Source organism: Tamandua tetradactyla, chromosome 1, assembly GCF_023851605.1.
Source record: "Tamandua tetradactyla isolate mTamTet1 chromosome 1, mTamTet1.pri, whole genome shotgun sequence".
Classification (NCBI taxonomy): Eukaryota; Metazoa; Chordata; class Mammalia; order Pilosa; family Myrmecophagidae; genus Tamandua; species Tamandua tetradactyla.
Window position 1 is genome coordinate 38,714,787 of NC_135327.1, and position 23,207 is coordinate 38,737,993.

Below are 23,207 nucleotides of genomic sequence, written 5' to 3' on the forward strand. Positions count from 1 at the left end.
AATTAGGGGGCACTACAATGGCAGAAGACGGTCATTGTACCTCTTCTCGTTAGGCGCTCTTAGGACCCAAGAGCCCTTTTTTTTTTTTTTTTTTTTTTTTTTTTTTTTTTAACACTTTAGATGATGGACCCGGTCAGGGGCTTGTAGCTGGAGAGGGTAAAGCGAGCCCTGCTACCCCACCCCCACCCCCTAACTTAGCAGCACCGCACCCTCCCCTCCCCAATTACACTGGCTCCGCTTCGGAGTGGCTTCAGGAAACTGGAGTCGGGATGGGGAGAAGAGCGGAGTCCTTCACTCCAAGCCTGGACCCCGGCCTCTGAGCTCCTATTTCTGGGGCTCGAGGGCAGTAACTGCCTGGGCTAGGGGCGGGAAGAATGGAGAAAGCAAAGTGATCTTTTCACAAGAAACCCAACTGCCCTCTTTACCTTTTTTGCCTCCGTTATGGGGGTGGGGGGAGTTCAGAGAAAAGATGTCAATGACCATTGTTTGCTCGTTTGGGATGATGCTCCGCCCCCCGAGTCTGTCGTAAATCTGGCGCCCGACTAAAATAAACCCCAGATCCCGCAGCTCTGGGGGTTCGCCGCGCCGCCGACACCTCGTCACAAGCGCTGCCGCCGCAGCCGAGGTGGCGGCGACTAGCGCCCGCCCCGGGCCCCCCTACCTGGCCGTCCGCCGAGCCATGTCGTTGAGCCCCAAGCACACGACGCCCTTCTCCGTGTCTGACATCCTGAGTCCCATCGAGGAAACCTACAAGAAGTTCGGCAGCGCCATGGAAGGCGCGCCGCCCGCCCTGGGGGCGCCCCTGGGGGCCGCCGCTGCTTACCGCGCGCCACCGCCCGGCCCCTCCTCGCAGGCGGCGGCCGTGGCGGGCATGCAGCCGCCCCACGCCATGGCGGGCCACAACGCGGCAGCGGCGGCGGCGGCGGCGGCAGCGGCGGCGGCGGCGGCCGCCACCTACCACATGCCGCCCGGCGTCTCGCAGTTCCCGCACGGCGCCATGGGTGGCTACTGCAACGGCGGCCTGGGCAACATGGGCGAGCTGCCCGCCTACCCGGACGGCATGCGGGGCGGCGCGGCAGCCACCGGCTGGTACGGCGCCAACCCGGACCCGCGCTACTCGTCAAGTGAGCGGGGCCGGCGGGCCGAGCGGGCTTTTCCCGCCACAACGTGCGGCGCGCGACGGGAGGGAAGGGGGCCGGAGATCGGTCACGGGCGCGCGGGGAGATGCCAGGGGCAGGGGTGCCGGGGCGCGCGAGGTGTCCTGGGACCCGGCCCGTGGGGGCAGCCTCGGGCACCGCCCGTCGCGGGGATGAAGAGAGCGGGGCAGCGGGAACGGGCTCCCGGACGGCCTGGCGCTCACAGGCCGTCCCTTCGCGTCCCCTCCCAGTCTCCAGGTTCATGGGGCCGTCGGCGGGCGTGAACGTGGCCGGCATGGGTTCGCTGACCGGCATCGCTGATGCCGCCAAGTCTCTGGCGCCGCTGCACGCAGCGGCGGCGGCGGCGGCGGCGCCGCGAAGGAAGCGCCGCGTCCTCTTCTCGCAAGCGCAGGTCTACGAGTTGGAGCGGCGCTTCAAGCAGCAGAAGTACCTGTCGGCGCCCGAGCGCGAGCACCTGGCCAGCATGATCCACCTGACGCCGACGCAGGTCAAGATCTGGTTCCAGAACCACCGCTACAAGATGAAGCGGCAGGCCAAAGACAAGGCGGCGCAGCAAATGCAGCAGGAGAGTGGCCTGGGCCCGCCGCCCCCGCCGCCCTCGCCGCGCCGTGTGGCCGTGCCGGTGCTGGTCAAGGACGGCAAGCCATGCCAGAACGGGGCCGGCACGCCAACGCCTGGCCCCGCCGGCCCGCAGCCGTCCGCCCCGACGCCGGCGCCCGAGCTCGAGGAGCTGTCACCCAGCCCGCCCGCGCTGCACGGCCCGGGCGGCGGCCTGGCGGCCCTCGACGCAGCTGCGGCGGACTACGGCGGTGGCGTGCTCGGCGCCAACCTGCTCTATGGCAGGACGTGGTGACCGCGCGGGTCCCCCGGGGCCCGGTCCTACCTGTGGCCCACCGGGTCTGCGAGGAACTGAGAGAACCGATGGGGAAACGTGAGGAAACCGATTTGCGCATATGGCGATCCAGGACGAACCCGCGGTGGAGAGGGCGTGCTGCGAACCCGAACCTGGGGTGGGAGACAGCGACAGCCCTAGGGACCGAACCTCCAGCGCGAAGCTTTGAGTTGCGATTCCTCATTCCAGAATTTCTTAAACTATGCGAAGAACTGGCTGAATCCACGTTCCTAACCAAAATCTCTTCGAGTTTTAAAAGTTGGAAACTTTGCTGGTGTTTGTAGCTCCAAATATCAACTCAGCTTTAACAACGAATCCTTTTGGAAGTGGAACTTATCTTGGAAGATTGATTTTCGAAGCCCCACGCCCACCCCACCCCCTTAAGTGCAATTTCATTAATGTTTGATTGAAAGTAAATTGAATTGTAGCTCAAGGTGGATGGTGCACATAGCAACGTTATTGCAAAAGTATTATCACCATTTAGGTAATAGGAAAATGGAATAAAATAAAACACCGTTTATAAGTATTGACATAGCTTTTTAAATTTAATACTGATTTCCAAATGTTATAGTCATAATTGGGCAAATGAGTGTTTGTATATTTGCCTCAAAGATAATTTTTTCCTAAGATGTTGTTCATCATAAGAAGGGTTGTAAACTACCTTTTATATGGAATCTGGACGGCCAAAAACTAACCGCAAAAATAAATACACCCCGTCCTTCTGTAGATATGTTATTTACTTTCGCTGAGATCTTTTCTTGTTTGAATTTGAATACCTTGATAAAGTACCAGAAAAAGCAAGTAAAATTGTTAAAATTAACATCAGTTTTTTAATCTATGTTTAAAATCAGCGTCAAGACGAAGAGATGATTTACTGAATTGTGATCATGATATAAAGAGTAACTAAAATGTTCATAATTTAGAACTTAACAGGAGCTGCACACCGATTTTGTCGGTGTTTTGTTGTACAATGTATTTTACCCTTTAATATGCCAATTTATATTTCCTGTTTCAAATCGATATTTAAATATAACTTAAAAGAAACCTAAGTACTTTTTCCCTAGAAGTCAACTAGCCATTTCTTTTTCATTATACGTGTGTGTGTTTTTTATTGGCATGATGTGACATCACAGCTCACTTTACCCATGATTTAAATAATCGGTACTGGAGTAAAAATACTTAAAGGGATCTGAGGAATGTGAGCTCATAAAATTAATGAAGTAAAAAATAGGATGATAAAAATTGATTTATAAATGATGAAGACAAGTTGCTAGAGACCACAAATCTCTTTTACATTTGAGGTTTTAGAATTAGTTTAGAGCCAAAACAATTGTTTCACTTCATTATTGGAGTGTTTTTTGAAAGTGCAAACAGAATCTTAGGAAGGTGTTTTAGAAGTTAAACGTTCATTTTCTCCAAACTATATTTTTAAATGGTAAATGTTTTATGAAAATGACTCCAGTCCCTTTGTGGGGAGAAGGGGACTTTCTCAAAGGGCTATAAATGCATTTTTGGTAAATGAGGTCTAATTTTTAAAACATTTTACATAAGAAGAAATAACATGGACAAAAAAATCATATAAAAATGTAATACTTCTACAGACTATTCTCCCAAACTGGATTTTGCATATTAATGGAGTTGACTTTAGAAATGTTAACCAAACCAGTATAACTATTACTGGTGTGCCACACTTCAAAATGCTTGTTTATGTTAATTTGATACCTTTGTGTTAGTGCCAGAATTCTGAAACTTTACTTCTAGAAATGTGTCCTAAAAATCCACTTGGATTGAAGTAAATTTTTGTTTTTTTTTTTTTTGTTTTTTTTCTTTACAGCCTAACACCTACAAAAACAATAATAGCTCATGGACCAAGGGCTCCAGGTAACATATTTAAAGAAAATGAATCTTCATGGACAGCTTTTTCCTTGATAATTTATTTGCAGAGTGAAGAACTCCGAGACTGATAAATGCTATAAAAAATAAGATGTTGATTATTAAATAGAAACAATTTTCTTTATACAGTATTTTCTCAAAGTATATTTGGTATAGACATCTTTCCCTTTCAACATTCCATTGAGCCGTAAAGGACCCAAGCCTGAAATAATTGCTGCAGAGAGCTTAACATTCTACACTCAGAGAAGTGCTGAGTTTGTATATATACAGCCTAAAATTAGGAAAAGGTTTTATTCCTGAAATATGAAAATGAAAAATGTTTTTACTACAGAATTCAAGGTTCTGACTAATGCAAAACGAGAACATTTTTCTTTTCCTTTTTCTTCTTTTGTAATTAGTGCTTTGCAGATCTTTTATAAAAACATAAACAGTCAGACTAGGTGAAACTCATTAACTGAAGAGGAGGATAAGTGTCTTCACAGCCAAAAAGGAGGACTGGCTGCAGGGTCTGAGTGAAACAAAGCCCTCTCAAAGTTTAGCAGAGACCACCACAACAGAGCTTGGTTTCAGAAATGCTAACCCTGCAGATGTGACGTCTTCCTAAGTGTTTTTAGGTTTTTGCAGCAATCTAATTATTCTTTTCTAAGGAGCGGAAACCAAAACCCAGAATCAAAGTTGCAGAGAGGAACGGCAGGGATCGCAGGTACTTTTTTGTAATCTGCGTTGGGATGTAAATTGAAGTAAAGTGTGTGTGTGTGTGTGTGTGTGTGTGTGTGTGTGTGTGTGTGAAAGAGATTTTTGAAGGACCCAGGAAGGGTGATTTGTATATGGAGGGTGGGGGTATAACCCAGTCGTCTTCTATTTAAGTCTTTGCTTAGAACTAAAACCTAATGGCGGGAAAGTAGTCAATCCGACTTCTAACAACACAGATGTGCTCAAACTCCATTCTGCTAGCAACTGTTTACTTTCAGTTTAAAGTGATTATTTTCGCCAGACTTGCTTTGTTAATTGCACTGAAGTCTGATTATTAAGAAAGACTTTCAGAATAAATTTGGGAACCATAATTATACATAGAACAGACACATCAATTGGATTTTTAGATATGAATTTGTGCATTGGGGAAAACAATGCATTGTTGTGGTGGCAACATAAATTTCAGATGCTGTTGAAAACATGATCTCTGGCTGTTAATCAGGACACTGAAGAGTGTGGATGAAAGGCTATATGTTAATTGAGTCCAGTGTTTTGAAACACTGCTACTTTCCATCCCCAAACCCGGTGGGACAGGAACTAGGATGTATTTTATTAAATGAATTACTAGCCTTTTGCTATTAGTGAGAACTGGTGAGTATCTGGGAAGATTTAAAGAAGATGCCCAGACTGGGAATACCATCGTACAGGAATTCACCCTATCCAGTAAGTATTGAGATAATTTTGTGATCTCAAGATCTCTTTTATTATTTTTAAGTTTAGAGGTAAGGACAGCTTCTGGGAGATTTTTTTGGTTTTGTTTCTTTTAGCTTTAGAATATTTACTGCAATTGTATGAAATGCCTTTTATTTCTGCTTTTAAAAAATCCATGTAACCTCATTTCAGTGAGTATATGGGTAACTGCTAATAAAATTTTAACCACAAAAATTACCTAAATCTAAACTGTGCAAACTGTTTCGCAGTAGTGACCTTCTATTTCACACACACACAAATTAAAGTATGTTTTTTCTTGGCCCTTATTCCATAAATAAAGGTAAAACAAGCAACCACAGGCATTCGACTTTACCCAGAGTGGAGGAGCAATCCACTAGAATGGGTCATGTGCTATTTTATTAGTTCGTCGACCTTTCTCCTGGCTAGAAATAGAAGAGCGGTCGATGGCCAGAATTGGAGCCCGGCAAGCTTTCAGCTCCATTACCCTTTGGGTGGGTAGGCAGAGACGTCCGGCTTGGGGCTGGGAATGGGAAATTCAAGGTTACTCTTGGGAGAATGTCCAACTATTAGATGTCTAAGCAGAGCTAAATTCGATTGCAGTCAGAATTCAGAAAGTAAAGCAGTAGCCTCGGAATGAGGAACGTTCCCGCTACTTTCTCAGGTTGGGCGTTTGCTCACGTTGAGTTGATGAACCTAGGAAAGTGGAGCTGCAGCGCTGCACCCCAGGGCCGAGGCGTGTTGGCCCAGGCCTGCGGGCTGGGCTGCCAGCGCCGCGGCGCGCAGCGGTCCGAGAACCGGATCCGCGCTTTCCTAAGTTCGCCATGCTCGTCGCACGCTCGCTGGGCTCTCGGGTCCGGACGCGGGAACCGGGCACAACCCCATGGGCAGCTAGTGCCCAGCGCTTCCGGAACCCGTGGAGGGGATCTTGACTCTATCCCCACCTCCCGCCGTCGCCCCCTACCCGGCTCCGGCTGCGAAGTTGCCGCGGCCCGGGACACCGGCGCCGACCAGCCAGGCCAACACGACTTTCCGGGTGCTTCGGCAAAGCAAGAGCTCAGAACTTCCAGTCCCGCCTTGCGTCTTGCACCATAAAATTAACTTACCGGTCATTACACCCAATTTGCTTTCTAACACTAAATAGCAATCTAATGCCAGTTTGTGGGTGGCTTTGTGATTAACCAAGTGCTTTAACATACAATACTTCATTTGATCTTTAAAGTAAGACAACCAGTCCATTAAGGGCCTTTAGCGGCACAACAGTCAGGCTGTTTCCAGGTGCTCAGATTTTTCAAAAATCTTAACGATACCCCGAAAATATGTGCCCAATTTCAAGATAACAGAATGGAAAACAATTACTTTAAATTGGCCCTTTGATTTTATTTTTACATCAGAGTATGGAGGGAATATTTATAGCTTTAAATAGAAGGTTCTGTTTTTAAAACAGGACATTTTTCTGGAAGATTTCAACGTGGGGACAGTTGAAAAAGAGATGGGGGAGAAATGAGTGAGAGAAGTAAGCAAGTGAAGGAAGTGAGGGTGTAGGCCCAGAAGGGAGGGTTCAGCTTGCTGGTAGGCAGCTGGAATTTCAAAACAACACTTTAAACATTCATGGGATTGTGGAAAAGCCAGGGCAAAAAATGAATTATTTTAGATACTTTCATGACAGCTTAAAAAATAATAATGAAAGTAAAGTTCTGAGAAAATATAAAGGGTAGAAATGTGGGTTTGTACCTATGAAGCAATACAGAAAGACATGTCCTTGGAACTTACCATACTTTATTTAGGTGGCTATACATTAATATTTGGGAGATAAACTACAGAGAAATTTTAACAGCAGAAGGCATTTATCACTTTAATGTGAGGTTAAGGAATATATCCTGTTGTGTTAACTTAGTGGAGAGACGGTTTCAATTAAGGACCCTGTTTTACTCACCTATCACTTGCAGTGAACTTAATAGCTTCAAAATAACTTCCTATTCAAGGTTAATGGCAGGATTTTTTCCATGTTGGCCAAGATTAGCACTTGTGCCTTAGCTGAATATTAGAGGAAAAAGGTTCGAAAGGATCAAAGAGAAACCTTTATTTACAATCTTAGGCTAGGATGGAAAAATGGAAAGGTACTGTCTAAATTTGTTTTGATAATCAAATGAGAATGCATGTCAAATGCTGTGTGTGAACTCCAAACATAAATTTAAGGAATCATGGTACGCTTAGTGGAAAAAAAGTGCAAACTGAAATCTATATGAAACAATACAAAAAATATGGTAAAGAACACAGACTATTTGGCTATGAAATAAATTTTTCTTTAAGATTTAAAACAAGTCCTTAAACTGGGGCACAAGACTACATGAAATCTGTAAAACTTTAAATAACTTACTATCACAAAGATTATATAATTTGCCAAATCAGTAGCTGACATAACGAATATAAAAAAATAAAAGCTTTTGTTGAGTTGTCTTACTGGCTATATTATCCTCTTAAAATCTACCTCTGCTTTTGACATCTAACTGTAGAAATGCATTGCTTTCTGCAAAAGTTGATTAAAAAAAATACTTGGCCAAAATTTTAAAAGTTTAAATGCTATTAAAAAAAATTAATAAGAACACAAAGAGACCAGAGAGTTAAAAGTTTAACTTTTTTTTTTTTTTTACCAAAGTCCAGAAATTTTCATAAGACAAGTACATCAATGAAATGTTTCCAAAGAAATATTGAACAAGTTTGTCTTAAACATATACACTCCAGTTGGCTGAGGGCTCTAGTCCAAGAGTTCATACCTAATTCTTGTGCATTAAAAATCATCATGGATCTTGGATGATAAAGAATACACTTCTGAAATCCACAGCTGGTTTGATTTTTAATCATAATGAAAAGCCAGTACTCCTACTTCATCAAATATGTTTTACAAGCAATAATAAATTCAGATCCACTGTATTATGCAACACACATCTTTGGAAAGAAACATAAAACAGTAAGATCAGATCAGTAGAAATACACACATTTAAAAGAAATACACAAAGTACTGTGATTTTATTAAAAACTACTACTTGAGAAAGAAATCTCCTTTCCACAAATAGCATAAAACTGGAGAATGATGAAAAGGATTTGGGAAAGCTTTACAAAAGCCTAATTCCAATTGTATCTTCCTGAGGGTGGTGGCAAAGGGTATTTCCTTCCTTCTCTGGGATATCCCTGAAAATAAACAAAATAAAGAGTTTATTTTCTGGATTAACACATCTGCAAAGAAATTAATTTTCTCTATGGAAAAACACATGAGAAAGAAGCTGAAAATGTCTTAAAAGTATAGCACATGGAAAGTCTCCATAAGGAAGCACTTTTGATCCAAAGCTTTTTACAATACTTATTTCAAAGTTGGACACTAGCACAAATGCCGTCACTAGAAACTGACCAAACAAAATAACCTTTAACAATCACTTAAGAAATTCCCAAAATACACACGAATGAAATAAAGTTAAATGCTTTATGCAAACAATACATATAGATAGCTATGATTCTCAATCTTCCCCACCATTCCCAGCAGTAATTCAAGTCACACGATGGTAAGGTGCCCATGTCCTACTCAGAAATTACAATGGGAAAGTCACACTGCTTAACCAAGGCAAGTGCTTGCTAAGTAAGATAAGACCTAATGAGCAATTAGTTGTAGGGTGTTTTTATTTTACCAAAACACAGTAACATACTAGGTTATTACATAATCAATTAGTGGTGACATTTATAGCATATCCTAGTATGCTGGCACATGCCATTTCTATACAACACAAGATGAATGTGTCAGCCCTTTCAACTTTAATTCCCTTCCTAAGCTTCTAGGGTTCTATAATGGACCTCCCCCCACCCCCCGTTTTTTAATCTGTCCCCTTTTTGTTTTTCAGTTTTATTGGGGTCTATTCACACACCACACAAACCATCTGAAGTATACAACCACTGGTTCACAGTTGTGCATATATCCTCTGATCAATTTCAGACATCTTCATTACTCCAGAACAGAAATAATAATAATAAATAATCCAAATCATCCCATACCCCTAATTCCCCCCCACTGTTGACCTATAGTATTGGTATAGAACATTTGTTACTGTGGATGAAAGAACATTAAAATATTACTGTTAACCATAGTCCATGGTTTGCAATAGCGTATGCTTCCCCCCATGTACTCCTCTATCATTTTTTTCTTTACATTTGTAATGGTTCATCCAAGAACTTATTTACATACCTGACTTCAAACTACTTTCAATCAAATTCACCTACAATACGTTACTATTTCTTTTAAGTTCAACTGTGTTAACAATTCTGTACATATTAGGTAACTGCTCCCCCTTCTCTGGCTTCTATCTCTAGATTACCCTGTATTCTACATTTTTTTCCTCCACACATGTCTTTATTTTATTACTGAACCACAGACTGGATAAAGGGGGTGTGAGTCACAAGATTAAGGCTATATAGTTATTCAAGCATTGTCAAAGATCAAGGCTACTGGGTTATAACTCAACAATTTCAGGTATATCTTTCTGGTTGTTTCAAAAAACTAGAAACCAAAAAGAAAGACCTATATGATGATTTAGTTGTGATAATCACTTGTCAAATCCTAACCTCTCTGTCACAACTCCTCCCTCTCATTTGATCAGTCTCTCAACCTTCAGAGGTATCTGGTCAATGACCATTCTAATTTCTTCATGCTGAAAGGGGTTGCTGACCTTATAGTAGAGGAATACAAATGGTTAATGTTCTTGGAGAAAATGGTCTCTCTAGGTTTCAGGGATTATCCAGGATAGGAACAATCTGGAAACTTTAAGTTTCTGAAAAAATAATTTTAACATATAAAACTTTCAGAGTCTTAGAGCCCAGGGTATTCTTCAGGGTTTTCAAGAACACTATTGTTAGGGCTTGGCATACCCTGGCAATTTACAGTATCTAGATGAAGCTTGCATAAGAGTAACCTCCAGAATGACCTCTCAACTCTGTATTTGAAATCTCTTTACCACTGAAACCTTATTTCATTTCTTTTCCCCCTTTTGGTCAAGAAAGCATTGGTCAATCCCATTTGCCAGAGCCAGGCTCATCCCTGGGAGTCATGTCCAATGTTGCTAGGGAGACAAACCCCCGGAAGTCATGTCCCACATAGTGCTCTCCCCGCCCTCCTGCATTCTGCCACTCAGAGCACTAAAATAGTTTAAAATATAGTATGAATATGTGCAGACCTCAAGGCCACAAAGTAGGCTAAAGCCTTGTTTACTCATACAAACTTCACTGAAAATATAGTGAAGTCATAATTCTGTTTTTAACAACACACGGCTACAATTTAACAGTGCTTCCAACATTCTGATTTAATACCAAAGTATTTCAACGGAAAAGAGACAAAGAACAAAAGAAATATATTTCCAAAAAGTCCTGAAAGAACTATGAATTTACCAAGTTGGTTTATATCTTCTAAGTAAATAAAGGATTTTACTTTCCATCACAGCAGAGTTTGTTTAAGGAAGCTTTCTTCTTCTGAAGGAGGCAGTAAAGCGCAATGAACTGAGCTCAGGGGTAGCCGAAGCTCCTCCTCAGCACTGCTGCCAGAACTGATGATGGGAAGGGTTTCAGTTCCTGACTTAAAGAATGCAGTGATTAGACTCACATTCTGCAAGGTTTCTGCCAGCTATGAATATGCCATCATTTAAAACAAAAATACTCTTTAAAATTGCCTAGTCTCCATTTCTTGGCACCTGCTCAGGCGAAAAAAAAATTGCCTAGTCTCATCTCAACTCTAGTGGCAGAAATAATTTCAACCTAGTGATAGGATTATTAGAGCTCTTAGGTTTATAGTATTGAAACCAAAATTCTATGAAGTTATTTTAAAGAAATGTAACAAAATCTTTAAAAGTATTAACTAGTTGCACTTTAGGTGATAATTATCTTGTAGGGTGGACAGAGACCTGCAAAAATACACCAAAAAGGTAGAGAAAAGATTTTCTTTAACTCCTGGAAGACAGTCTTACACAGAAGCAAGAATTTGAATTAGGAAATTAGCACGCAAAGCCCTGCAAAGAAGCCTGTAGGCAATGCCAGGTAAGTGACTTAAAAAACCCTTCACATCATTGCAGGTACCAAACTCCGTGAACACCACACACCGATCAGAGCAATGCAATCCTGTTCTCTGACAAGTAGTCCATTAAGAACATGAAAATAGTGGCCAGTATGTCAAGTTGCTGGGGAAATTTGGTCAAATAAATCTCAGTTTTAAATGCTGCTAAAACTGGATGCTACAAAGGGAAGGAAATGAACTAAATGGCAAAGCTCAACTCTACTAAATTTGCCTAGGAAATATTATGTTCATTCAATGGTTGTTCAAATTTGGTAGAAAAATAATCAAAGAGAGATTTCTTTTTTCTATGAGGGATGTCAGCTCAATCAAGACAGGAGACTGTGAAGATGAATAAAGACAACAGCTAAAAATGCAGATCTTTACTTTCAGCTTCCAGAAAATTATGATCTATTTGGGGGGATCTGGTTTCTACTAAAACAAAGAATAATATTCTTTAAGGTGGAAAAAGTGACTGACCTTATTTGTTGCTAAACATCACTAATTGTCAAGATGAAAAGTGCTTTTGGGTGGAAACTCTACAGGATCTTCAAAGTATAACCTATTTTGTGAGGCAAGTACTCACCCTGTACACATTTTTAATGGACCGAAGTTCAGCTCATCTTATGGATAAGATCAATATCTTATCCATAAATGTTTATAAGGAAATCCAGGGTCCCAAGTGGTATGCTTAAGAACAAAATAAACTTTTCATTCTATGGCTGCCCTTTATTACCTGTCTCCCTCCACGATCATCACGTCTGGGTGGATACCCGCCGGGCCCAGCTAAAAGCTGGTACTGGTTTGGCTGGAAGGCTGCGTTTTGGTTTTGGAGCATACGGTTCCATGGGAGCAGAGGTTCAGCCCCAGCACCTCTGTGGAAAAACATTATGTTTGCATTAGAAGTCAATCAAGCCTGTTACACAGCAAAAAAGCCTGATATTGGCTGGTTATCATTTCCAAATTTTAAGACAATCCAATTTGTCTGGAATTGTCATAGGGGATATACAGTATCAGAATAGGGTCTTTTATTTCTCTCATATCCAATCTAATGTCTCCTATATCCAGGATTCTGGCATGTTTTATGAAGTATCAGCATTCGTTAAAAAAAAGGTTACTTAAACTCAATAGAATCAGAAGGTCTGACTTTTAACAATTTTGTTCATTTTCAATTGTGAAATATCCTTTTTAGCCACTTTAAGATTTTTACCTAAGATCACCAAGTGGATTACATTTAAGATGCTGTCTATATAACGAGTAAACATGTACAACGTAGGAGAATGAGGCTTTATTTTCTAAAATGTTCAGACTTGTTCTTGGAGTCCATTCTTTCTAGTTAATTGCAGGTTGCAAATGAATTCTTACTGCTGAGTATTTTGAATCCAGGGTAGGGGACTTGGCTGTTTTTTTCCCATCCATTATTCCGCTCAATATGTCAGAAGGTCTGATCGGGAGGAAACCTTTTCAAGTTCTATTGATGCAGCTTTCAATTGACCATGGTGACCTAGCAACATGAGCACTAATTGGCATGGGCTGACTGGCATTTGGTATACAGTTTACATGGGAACACAGATTCAACAGCTATTATAACTCAGTTTGCCATCCCAGATTACTCGTCGAAAGAAATGTTTTAATTGTCTTCAAGTACTTATTTTACTTTGTAGTTACAAAGCAACAGGTATAATTGAATAAGTATTCAATCATAACTTAATTATAAATCATCCCATGAACAATGTAGCAAAGATATTATCTTCTAAAGGCAATCAGAATTTAAGATATAACTTTCTCTAAGAGGCATTTTCCTTAATTTCCATTTCATAGAACAGTTATTACAAAGAATAAACAGAAGGAGAGTTTTCTCCAGTATATTTTAACATTAGAAGCCTGAGGCCATTACAAGATGTTAGCAGAGATTGCAGTACAACTTAAAATGTGATAAAGTACAGACTAGCTGGTATTAGCTACAACTATATCAGCATACCAATTTCACTTCCTAGGCCTCAGAGTAAAACAATCTCAAAAGTTGGGCTCACTGGATAATGCTTTCTTCTCAGAGCTATTCAACAAGCCTAAATCCATCCTCTCTACCCCATAGACTCCTACCTTCAACTGGAGCTTGCCTTAAAAAAAAAAAAAAACACCAAAGACAATTATTTCCGTGCGATGGCTTGGAGATATGAACAGTTCTCTGAAGAACTCTAGAAAGGCCAATGTTGTTCTTCACAGTTAGTGGCTGAAACCAGAGCTCTACTAGTACAATTTACTGTAGGTGCTTCAAAATAAAATTAAATATACATCTGCATCTCAGAAAGAAAAGCATATATTTAAGTCTTTTAATTACTTGGGGGGATTCATTATTAATTCAAATACATTTTAGCAAGAATGCCTCATCTGTTTTAGCAAGAACAGCTCCACAGGAAGAGATACAAATGGCCTCCTCCAGTCTCTGAAGGAGTGAAGTGTTAAGGTTGTGCTCTGACCAAAGAGGCTCATCAAAACTGGTGTCATTAGGGTGAAACTGACATGCCAAAAATGCAACTCACATATGCTATTAGCTGATCAGATTTTCCTTGTTAATTTTACAATTAAACTCACTCAACTGAATTTCAGGAAAATCTGTTGGTGTGAACAACACATATTATAAATGTGACCTGAAAATGTTTTATGTCATAAAAATAGGTTATGAACAAGGCTGTAATTTTTGGTTCTTTTCATTTGAAATGATTACTCAGGTTTTGAGAAAGACAATTTTATGATAAAAATAATAATTAAAATTAAACAGAAAGATCGAGATAAGACTCTTCTGCCTTTATTTTGCATAAGTTTATCATATTTCTATACTAACTATATTAATTTGCAAATAATTACAAATTGAAATTTACCTAGGAAAATACATTTTACAATTGTGGATGCAAACATTGATGTTGTTGACACATCTTAATTTTTTAAAAATTAATACCTACTTATTTGAGGCATTTGGCATCAAGGATGGCAACAATATTAAGTCTCCAATTTACTGTTCTAGAAAGCAGGTTGCAATGTGAAGAAAATACTACCAATGCAGATAGTTTTAATTTTACATATGGCAAATAATAAGAGGTTTTAAAATATTTTCCAAGGCTACCTGAGTGTAACACCCATAGGTTAAAAAATAAATGCCCCCCTTGTGTATGGCTAGAAAAGAGAAGTCTCCACCAGCAGGAACACAGACAATGGAACAGAACTCAGTGACCAAGTGGTCTTGAAAGTGGACCATCTCAATCTTAGCTTAGCATCACCAACACTCTTCACACTAGGGTGACTTTGTGTAGGGGTGAAGGAGAGAACAGAAGGTGTTTCTTTTGTATTTTTAAATCAAATGAATATACAGATTATAAATACTACCACAAAGTAGGAAAATATTTAAAAAGCAATGTTGCTTAGGGAAAAAGCACTCTCATTCTCTTTTCTGACAGGGTTCTCAACCAAATATTCAAAACAGTACCATGGAAAATTCTGAACTAAGAATCAGTAAAACTTGGTTCTATTCCACTATTTACTAGTTGTGACATCTCAGCAAAGTCAAAACTACTTACTGTAAGCTTGTATTTCACCTCCATGTCTCGTAAGGTCTGAATGGGTGGACTGACAAGTGCTATACATCTGAATGGTGCCATAATTATTTGCTAGGAGACTAACGGAAAATTTTAGGATGGATGAATTCAAACTTTTCTTATGAATAAAATGGGTATTTTTCTTAAATGACCATGATTCAAGACTAATTAATTAGAATTCTGCTATACTCCCTATTTAATTTTTGCTTAAAGGCCTGATTTTAAGTATCTAACTAAAACGGAATCTGTTAACCCCCCACTCCCGTAAACCTATCCCTAATATGCTGGATTCAAAAACTCAGTGAGGTTAATACCTGTACTCAGCCAGGACAGAATAAAAATAACACAAGGACAGGCACCAGGGCAAGGGAAGGGATAATGACAATGATCTCAGAAAAACTTCTAATATGTATGGAGAGAGGAAAGGAAAATAGCTGCTGGAACTGAAGAAAAAGAGTGCCTCTAAAGTAGGAATAAGATCCTTTGCTTCTTTTGTGTTCCCTATGGCTACTATATTATACTTAAAATAAGTATTAAGTTAAGAATCGTATGGAAGAATGACCTCAGGCAAGCTACTGAACTTCTGTGTGTCTCAATTTCCTCATCTGTAATAATGCTAGGTAATAGCATTTACTTCAAAGGACTGATGGGAGAAATAAATGAAGTCATGTTTGTAAGAGCACATTAGCCCAGTAGGGACACTTTCCAAGTAGACAATGTCAAGCTATTATTAATATGGGAAAAAGAGCAACAAGATGGGGAAAGCAAGTCTTACAACCACACTTGACAAAAGAAATGCAGAAAGACTTATTTAAAATGCATCATCTAATCTGATAAGATATAATTTAGAAAAAATCAGCTTTTACTCATTTAATTGCTGTTTCAAAATGGGGCTACTCTGAGGATGATGTGCTAACTTCAGGGCTTTGAGCATTTTTATTGAAAACAAAACATAAATACAGGCAATGCCAGTCATATTATATTTAAAACACAGCTTGCACTAAATAGCTGATACTATTAATAAACATTTGAATAAAATGATTCACCTTCTTGTAGAAAACAATGAAATGAAGTTCAGAGTCTCTAAAGAATTTCAGAATTTTCTTAAAAGAGGAGCAGCATTTATAACCTTGCTTTAAAAAAAATATTTATTTCAGATGTAAATCTATCAGAGACTGCTAAAATGGCAGAGAACAAAACGGATTAGAACTGGGAAGGCAAAAAAGAATGATGGGGTTCAATTTGTTTTAGCATTTATTGATGCTGGCAAAACCAACATGAAGTGATACATTCTAAAGATTTCCTTTAAAAATTATTCTACAGATGTTAATTTAATTATTCATAACATGCCTAGCTGTCTTGTCGTGTCGAATCCATCTGACTAAGGAGCACACAACTTATCAATGAAGTAACACATGTAAAACATCCCTTATTATTAAACCATGTCACATTCTTTCTGTTCCATGGTACTTATTAGACTGCAGATCCCATAATCCTCTTCTGAGTCCCTTCTGCATTTAATTCAGTTCAGTCTTAAGTAGTTAAAGAAACTGTTTTCAGTGGCAACTAATAACTACTGACCTACAGTGACACTGCCCTACAATAGGCTTGTCAGTCCTGAAAAAGTTGTACCAAAGAAGCTGATTAGGACTTCAAGAGGTTTGTAGCAAGAATCAATGGTTGGTCTGTACTAATGCTGCATTGCCAGCACAGAAATGATAAAAGTGGAACACCATTAGATATGCCTCATTAAGCTGCACAACCCTTCTAAAAAGAAATTTGTTTAGCCTGTCCAAAACCTAATACAATTTTAAGCCTCTCTGTGCTGCATTTTTCAGGGCATCTCAAAGCTTTAATAAAATAAAGGCCAAGACCAAGAAAAGCGTGAAAGTATGTAAACACGAGTCTCTTAATTCAAAGAGTTAATCATCCATTTTCCTAAAGGATAGGTGCAAGAGAAATTTAGGGGGGGAAAAGAATATTTCAAACTATGGAAATTTTATTATCTAAAAAGTCCATAAACCCCAAATGTTGAAGTGAGGAAATGTTTAAAAATCATGTTTGCTTTAAGATTACCTGTCAAATCTTTGCTGCTGGAAAAGAGGAGGAGGGCCTCGCCAGGATTCCTGGGGCCTCATATCTGGAAAAGATACAGGAAAGGTATAAACAGGAGATTTTTAAAAAGTAATCACTATTCAGCTACTACCTCCCATATTTTATAAGTAAAAGATCTTGGGTGGGGGGCAGAAACTGAGGCAGAATGTAACTAGCAACAAAACTACACACACCTCAAATGAAAAAAGATGAACAGTAAATTTTTTGTTAGTTTTATTTTCCCTTTGATAACAAAACAGTTTTGGTAACCTTGGCCATAGTACTTTCACATTTCTGTGTGTATGTACGCGCATGTGCACTATATGCTGAGGTACACCCATATTTTACATTATATATATATATATATATATATATTTTAATTTTACATTATATTTTAAACTCTATGCAAAAGGAAGGGATTTAGATTTTTTCATAAATACAAACAGAATGAATATTAACCTTAAAAAAGATCCTGAAATTTTTCCTTGAAGCATGGAAACTAGAAAGGAGTACTTACTTACCCAGCTATCCCGACATCAAGTGGAAAGCACACACTCACTTTCCAACACAGGAAGACATGTCAATAAAGGGACTACCCATTTTTCTATTGTTCTCTGATGGTAAAACCTTCCCTTAACACATGTCTGAACTAGCAACATCATCTAACTATAAGAAACAATTACATAGCTGTTATTCTTCTAAATAAATGGACTAGTAAACAGGATGAAAATTAACACCCAATCAAGAGCACCGGCCAGTACTCTGGAGTACACTCAATCCCCGGAGTAAGTGTGGCCCACTCCACCCTCCCCCATAACCTCGGATGCCCTTCAGTGGGCCTGACTGTGACTTCATCTAAACAGCTGGTTCCAGAAAATTGTCTAATGAGAGCACTTGTGTGCGGACAGTAACCTCCTCCCACACTCCTGAGACCCAAGGACAACAAGGCTTACCATAATATATTCAGGCTCACATTTTAATGGAACACAAACTAGAAACATCCTTCTCAAAATTACTTTCTTAAAGGAAAGAAGAAATGAAAGTTTATCGCTGGTTAAAAACAAACAAACAAAGGTCAATCTGGATTACCTACAAAATTTTTTAAAAAGCAGAATTCAGGGAGCATAAGTGGTTCAGTGGTAGAATGCTCACCTTCCATGCAGGAGACCAGGGTTCGATTCCTGGACCATGCATCCAAAACAAACAACCCCCAGCAGAATTGTGCTTTAAACCCCCCACAAAAGAGAACCTGGAAAACTCACACACATTTGGCTGCTCACAAGGGGTCACAAAGGAAACCAGAAAGGTCTCAGCCTGAAGAAGGCAAGCCATCCTGCTTGGGTTGTGTGGATAGCCTGACCCACACACAGCCTACTGCCTTCCTAGCTCTGCAGCTATTACACTGCTGCTCTTTGGCCCCCAACCTGTCCCCACTCTCTTCCCTTCTCAGGAAGGTGTGGGAAGTCCTTTGAAGACCATCACTTCCAAGCATACTCCAATTCTGAAGTGAAAGGAGGGGGGTACCTCTAGTCTATTTACACTAATTCTTTATCTTTTAAAAATTGGACTAAAAGTGGTCAAACTAAGTAACAATGCTGAGGAGGTTCATGTGCAGACCTGTAGACAATGTGTGTCCAAAACCTGAATGAATCTCAGGAAGCTAGTTGCCACAAAATTCAGAAAAAATGGGAGAAAACAATGCTCTATTCTAGGCCTAGAATAATTTTCTAATACTACTACAACTATATACTATCAGAAAACCATAATTAGAAGTAAAACCAGAAATGCTTACAAGAACAGCAATCACTCCATCAGTATAGTTTATTTCTACGGAAAAATTAGAGATACATTTATAACACATTACATGACTTCCAATGAGTCATCATTTATAAGAATGCAATCTACAGACAGTAAAAATCAGCATTGAAGTAATTTTTTCTGATCATTTGGTTTGTTAAGTTCAATGGTTTATTTGGATCATGTAAAAATATCTTAGTAAGGATTAAGATTTTCCCAGAAACATTTTATTTTAGTGCCTTCCCATATACAAAATTAGCTAATATAACAAAAGTCAAAAGAAATACACAAATTTCACTCAGACCCCTGTCTATTCTATACTTCACATGCCCCAGAATCACAGTGGTCACCCTGGAAACACACCTCTTTTACCACAAAGACTTACTTAATTCTGTGATTCTGGTTCCATGTTGTCTCTTTATACATGGTATAATCACAGAATAAATACTCTCCTTGGAACTTACAAAAACTTATACAATGGATCCCTATTGAATGTAAAATCAAATGAAGATGATAAAAATACAAAGACACATCTACATTATGAAAAACCTCCAGAAGCACTTTTCCTAAGCTTCTTGAAAAATAAAGGCAGAAGTGTTTGTATATTTTTTCCTAGAAACAGTACAAAGGGTGGGAAATTTCCCATCACCATTAGTAATGCATATTCATGAGATTCAAACAGGCTATGTAATAGATTAAGTACAACATCATTCTAAGTAGAACCTGAATGAAAAGTTCATTAAGTATACATTTTTTTTTTAGAGAGGGGAGAGCCCTACTCAACAATCTACCTATATACCTTGAAGGTCTGGAAAAATGGCCAAAGTTCCTATGCCATCACTTCCAGAATGTCTAGTGTGTCCCCTCTTGTACTTTTACTATTTCTTGCCTCCAGAACAATTAACTGTTTTTTCACATAAACTCAGTATGTACAACAAACTGAAATTCTGCATTAAAACTTAAGCAAATTTTCTTTAAAATTTCTTTAAAAAAAATTCAGTCACAGAACTATTAAAACATACCTTGCCTTCAAAGGTGGGGAAAAAAAAGGATCAAAGATAGCCTGTAAGTATTCAGAAAGAAATACTTCCTAGCTTTGTAAGTAATGAAGTTGAAGGTAAAACAAACTTATTATCATTCATTTGTATGGCTCTAACAGAACATCTATTTAAGAAAGAAAGAAAAAAAATCTGAGATAGGGAGTTATATTTCAGAAAGATGTAGGGAAGAAGAAAATATTGAGTTATTTCTTTTCTTTCGTCTTTAAAAACTTATCCTTTTTCTAGAACTCTAAGGCCACATAAACCAAGGCTTCTCCAACAACTCAACTGACAATTTACCTCATCAGCATGGCAATCACAGAAAAGACTTCATGTTTACTGATTGCATTAATCAAAAATCACTTTTCAATTGTAGCTAATTGACAAGTTTATTGAATGGAATGAAGAAAGGTCACATATCAGGTTCTCTGGGCTTCAGAAACCAAGTAAGTTATTCATAGCAAGTACTCCAGGGCTGTACTCAACTCCATCAAGTTATTAGTACCAGGACAATTAGTCAGTCATCAGCCAAAAATGGACATATCAGAGACAAACCAAAGAACACCAGTAAGATGCTTGACAGAGAGTTGGCAGTTCATCCAAACAGTCCTTATTGAGTATGATTTCACATCACATGAAGAAACTAGGTATGGCATTAAAGGCACTTGAAAAGATTAAATAGATTAGATTTCAATTTCACAAAAGCACAATTGTATTTCTGACCAAATCTTAAAGTTCAAAAATTCTATTAAAAGGACCAAACCCCAACCAGGACCACTCCAGCCAATCCTAAAGAACACCTAGGGCAATATATAAGATTCCACAAGGGTTCCATGCACTAGAGTAATTTTCCAGAAACCTACAACCTTCAGATGGGTCCCTGGACCAGATAAGTCCTGAAACCTAGAGGGGCCAGTCTCTTCAGAACATCAGATAGTTTCATCTCCCTACCCCATATTAGTGACAGACCCTTCCAATATGAAACAGTTAGAATGGCCATAGCCCAAACACCCCTAACGAGAGGGCTAGAAAGATGAAAGGTGATGGAGTTACACAAAGATAGGATTTAACAAATAAATATGACTGCTGAATAATTAAACCGTTAGTCTCCGGTATCTTAGAACAATTAAAAGCAAAAACCTAAAATCATGGGATTGTAACCCATGTCAAACTCTGAAATATGTTCTACAACTAATTGTGGTGATGTGCTTTGAAATTCATTGCTTGTATATATGTTATTTTTCATAAAAAAGAAAGAAAAAGAAGTTGATTCTGACGATAAAAAAATATTTAAGCCTTTTAGCCTCTTATATTGCGGAGCAGCTAGAAGGAAAAATCTGAAAGGATCATATGGTAGCCCATGATAAACCCTGGTATCTGTCCGGTAGCCACTTGCTGAAGAGTGCTTTGAAAACAACTGCTTTTTCATTTCTTTGCTTTTTGTGTATATGTTATACTACAAATTTAAAAGTTAAAAAACTCTATAAATAAAGGAAAGCTCATTTCTTTAATACTTTAATAGTAATTACTATGTGGCAGGCATTGTTTTAAGTGCTTTACAATGTAAACTCATTTAATCTGGTAACAGTGCTGTGAGGTAGGTATTCTTAGAACCATTTTAGGGATGAGGAAACTGAGGCACTCATATAAACCTGTCCAAACAACTTCACCCTGAGGTATATACCCCAAAGAACTGGAAACAGGGAGGCAAAGAAATACCTGTATGCAAATATTCATAGCAGTATTATTCACAATAGCCAACAGATAGAAACAACCCCCAAGTGTCCATCAACGGAAGAATGGATAAGCAAAATGTGGTATATACATACAATGGAATATAATTTATCCATCAAAAGAAATAATGTTCTAATATAAGCTAAAACATAGGTCAACCTTTAAAACACTATGCTGAATGAAGTAAGCCAGACATGAAAGGATATTGTATGATTCCACTTACATGAAATATTTAGAGTAAACAAATTATAATTACAGAGACAGAAAGTAGATTAGAGATTACCAGGGTCCTGGGGTAAGGGAGTGGGGAATTACTGTTTAGTTTCTGTATGGGAGATGAAAAGGTTTCCATAATGGATGGTGTTATCGGTAGCACAAGATTGTAAATGGAATTAATACCACTGAATTGTATGGTTAAAACGGCAAATCAATGTTAACACAAAAAACAAAAACAAAACCTGCTTGAAGTCATGCAGCGGAGCTGGTAAGGGGCAGACTGAAAGACAGACAGCCATGTGCTCTTAACCACTACAGTGCACTTTCTCCAAGTTTTAAACACACTTGTGCTTTTCGCTAAGGTGACACTTCACTTTATTTTATTTCAGAGGAACCAAAGGGAACTACCAACAATTTCTCTGTTTCTCAATCAGGAGGCCTGGCAAAGTTAGGGTTTCAAGAGGGCAGGATTAGTGGTTTGAAAACTTACTTTCACATTTCATGAAAGTGTTGGATTGACATTGTTACATGCAACTAATTAAGGCAGCAAGGAAAAATAAACAGTACTTAACACACGCCCTTTGGGAGTAAGTATCTTGACAAACATAGCATTCAGATGGAGAAAATAAGAAAAGAGCTTGGTTAAAACATGTGAAACATGGCTCTTCTTAAAAGGATACTATTACCCAAAAAAATTTACTATTCAAAAGAAAATATAAATAGAAAGGGTCATATAAATATTATAACACAATATATACTGATTTGGATAGATAGATATATAGGAAAGAAAGACTAAATCAATCTAAAAGTAGACCTAAAATAATTAATTTCTCCAGTACAGTATGGGCAAGGATTAGTTTCTACATAAATAAAAAATCTAGAGGTTATAAGAGACCACAAAATAAATATGCCGGGAAAGTCTTAACAGTAAACTAAAAGAAAATGAAACCCAAATCAAATATTGAGCTATGTGTAAAGAATGTTGGGGAAAACATCACAGAACATGAGATTTCCTCTGTCTGGGCTTATCCTACAACTGTGACCAATTTACTACTCTGCAATGAACAGGCCAGACTAACCAACTCTTTACCCTACAAATATCTTACAAAAGGACCAGGGAATGATTTATGAAGTGGCACAGCTGCCTTCTAGGATGTCGAATCTCACAACTCCAAGCTTCTCTAGGTTCTCTTATAACCAAGGACAAATAAAATTCATTAAGCTATCCAAATCCTTCTTGAACTTTTACATTCTGGCTTTTTTGTTGACGATCCACAAATTTCT

At 39.1% G+C, this 23,207-nt stretch overlaps 2 protein-coding genes across 3 annotated transcripts in view; one reads left to right on the forward strand and one right to left on the reverse strand.

The window, feature by feature from the left end:
• The first annotated feature begins 679 nt into the window (after window positions 1–679).
• On the forward strand, window positions 680–2,010 carry NKX2-4 (NK2 homeobox 4). Its single transcript, XM_077160806.1, has 2 exons — window positions 680–1,124; window positions 1,388–2,010. The coding sequence occupies exons 1-2, from the start codon at window positions 680–682 to the stop codon at window positions 2,008–2,010; spliced, it is 1,068 nt and encodes a 355-aa protein (XP_077016921.1).
• A 5,978-nt stretch (window positions 2,011–7,988) lies between these two features.
• The window catches only part of XRN2 (5'-3' exoribonuclease 2), a 121,986-nt gene continuing 106,767 nt past the window's right edge, over window positions 7,989–23,207 (reverse strand). For both annotated transcript variants that reach the window (XM_077114704.1, XM_077114699.1), the window contains exons 28-30: window positions 17,119–17,182; window positions 12,186–12,324; window positions 7,989–8,556 (exon numbers count right to left, since the gene is read on the reverse strand). In XM_077114704.1, the coding sequence (XP_076970819.1) occupies window positions 8,491–8,556; window positions 12,186–12,324; window positions 17,119–17,182 (269 nt within the window). In that variant the 3' untranslated portion in view covers window positions 7,989–8,490. The remainder of the gene's footprint in view (window positions 8,557–12,185; window positions 12,325–17,118; window positions 17,183–23,207) is intronic.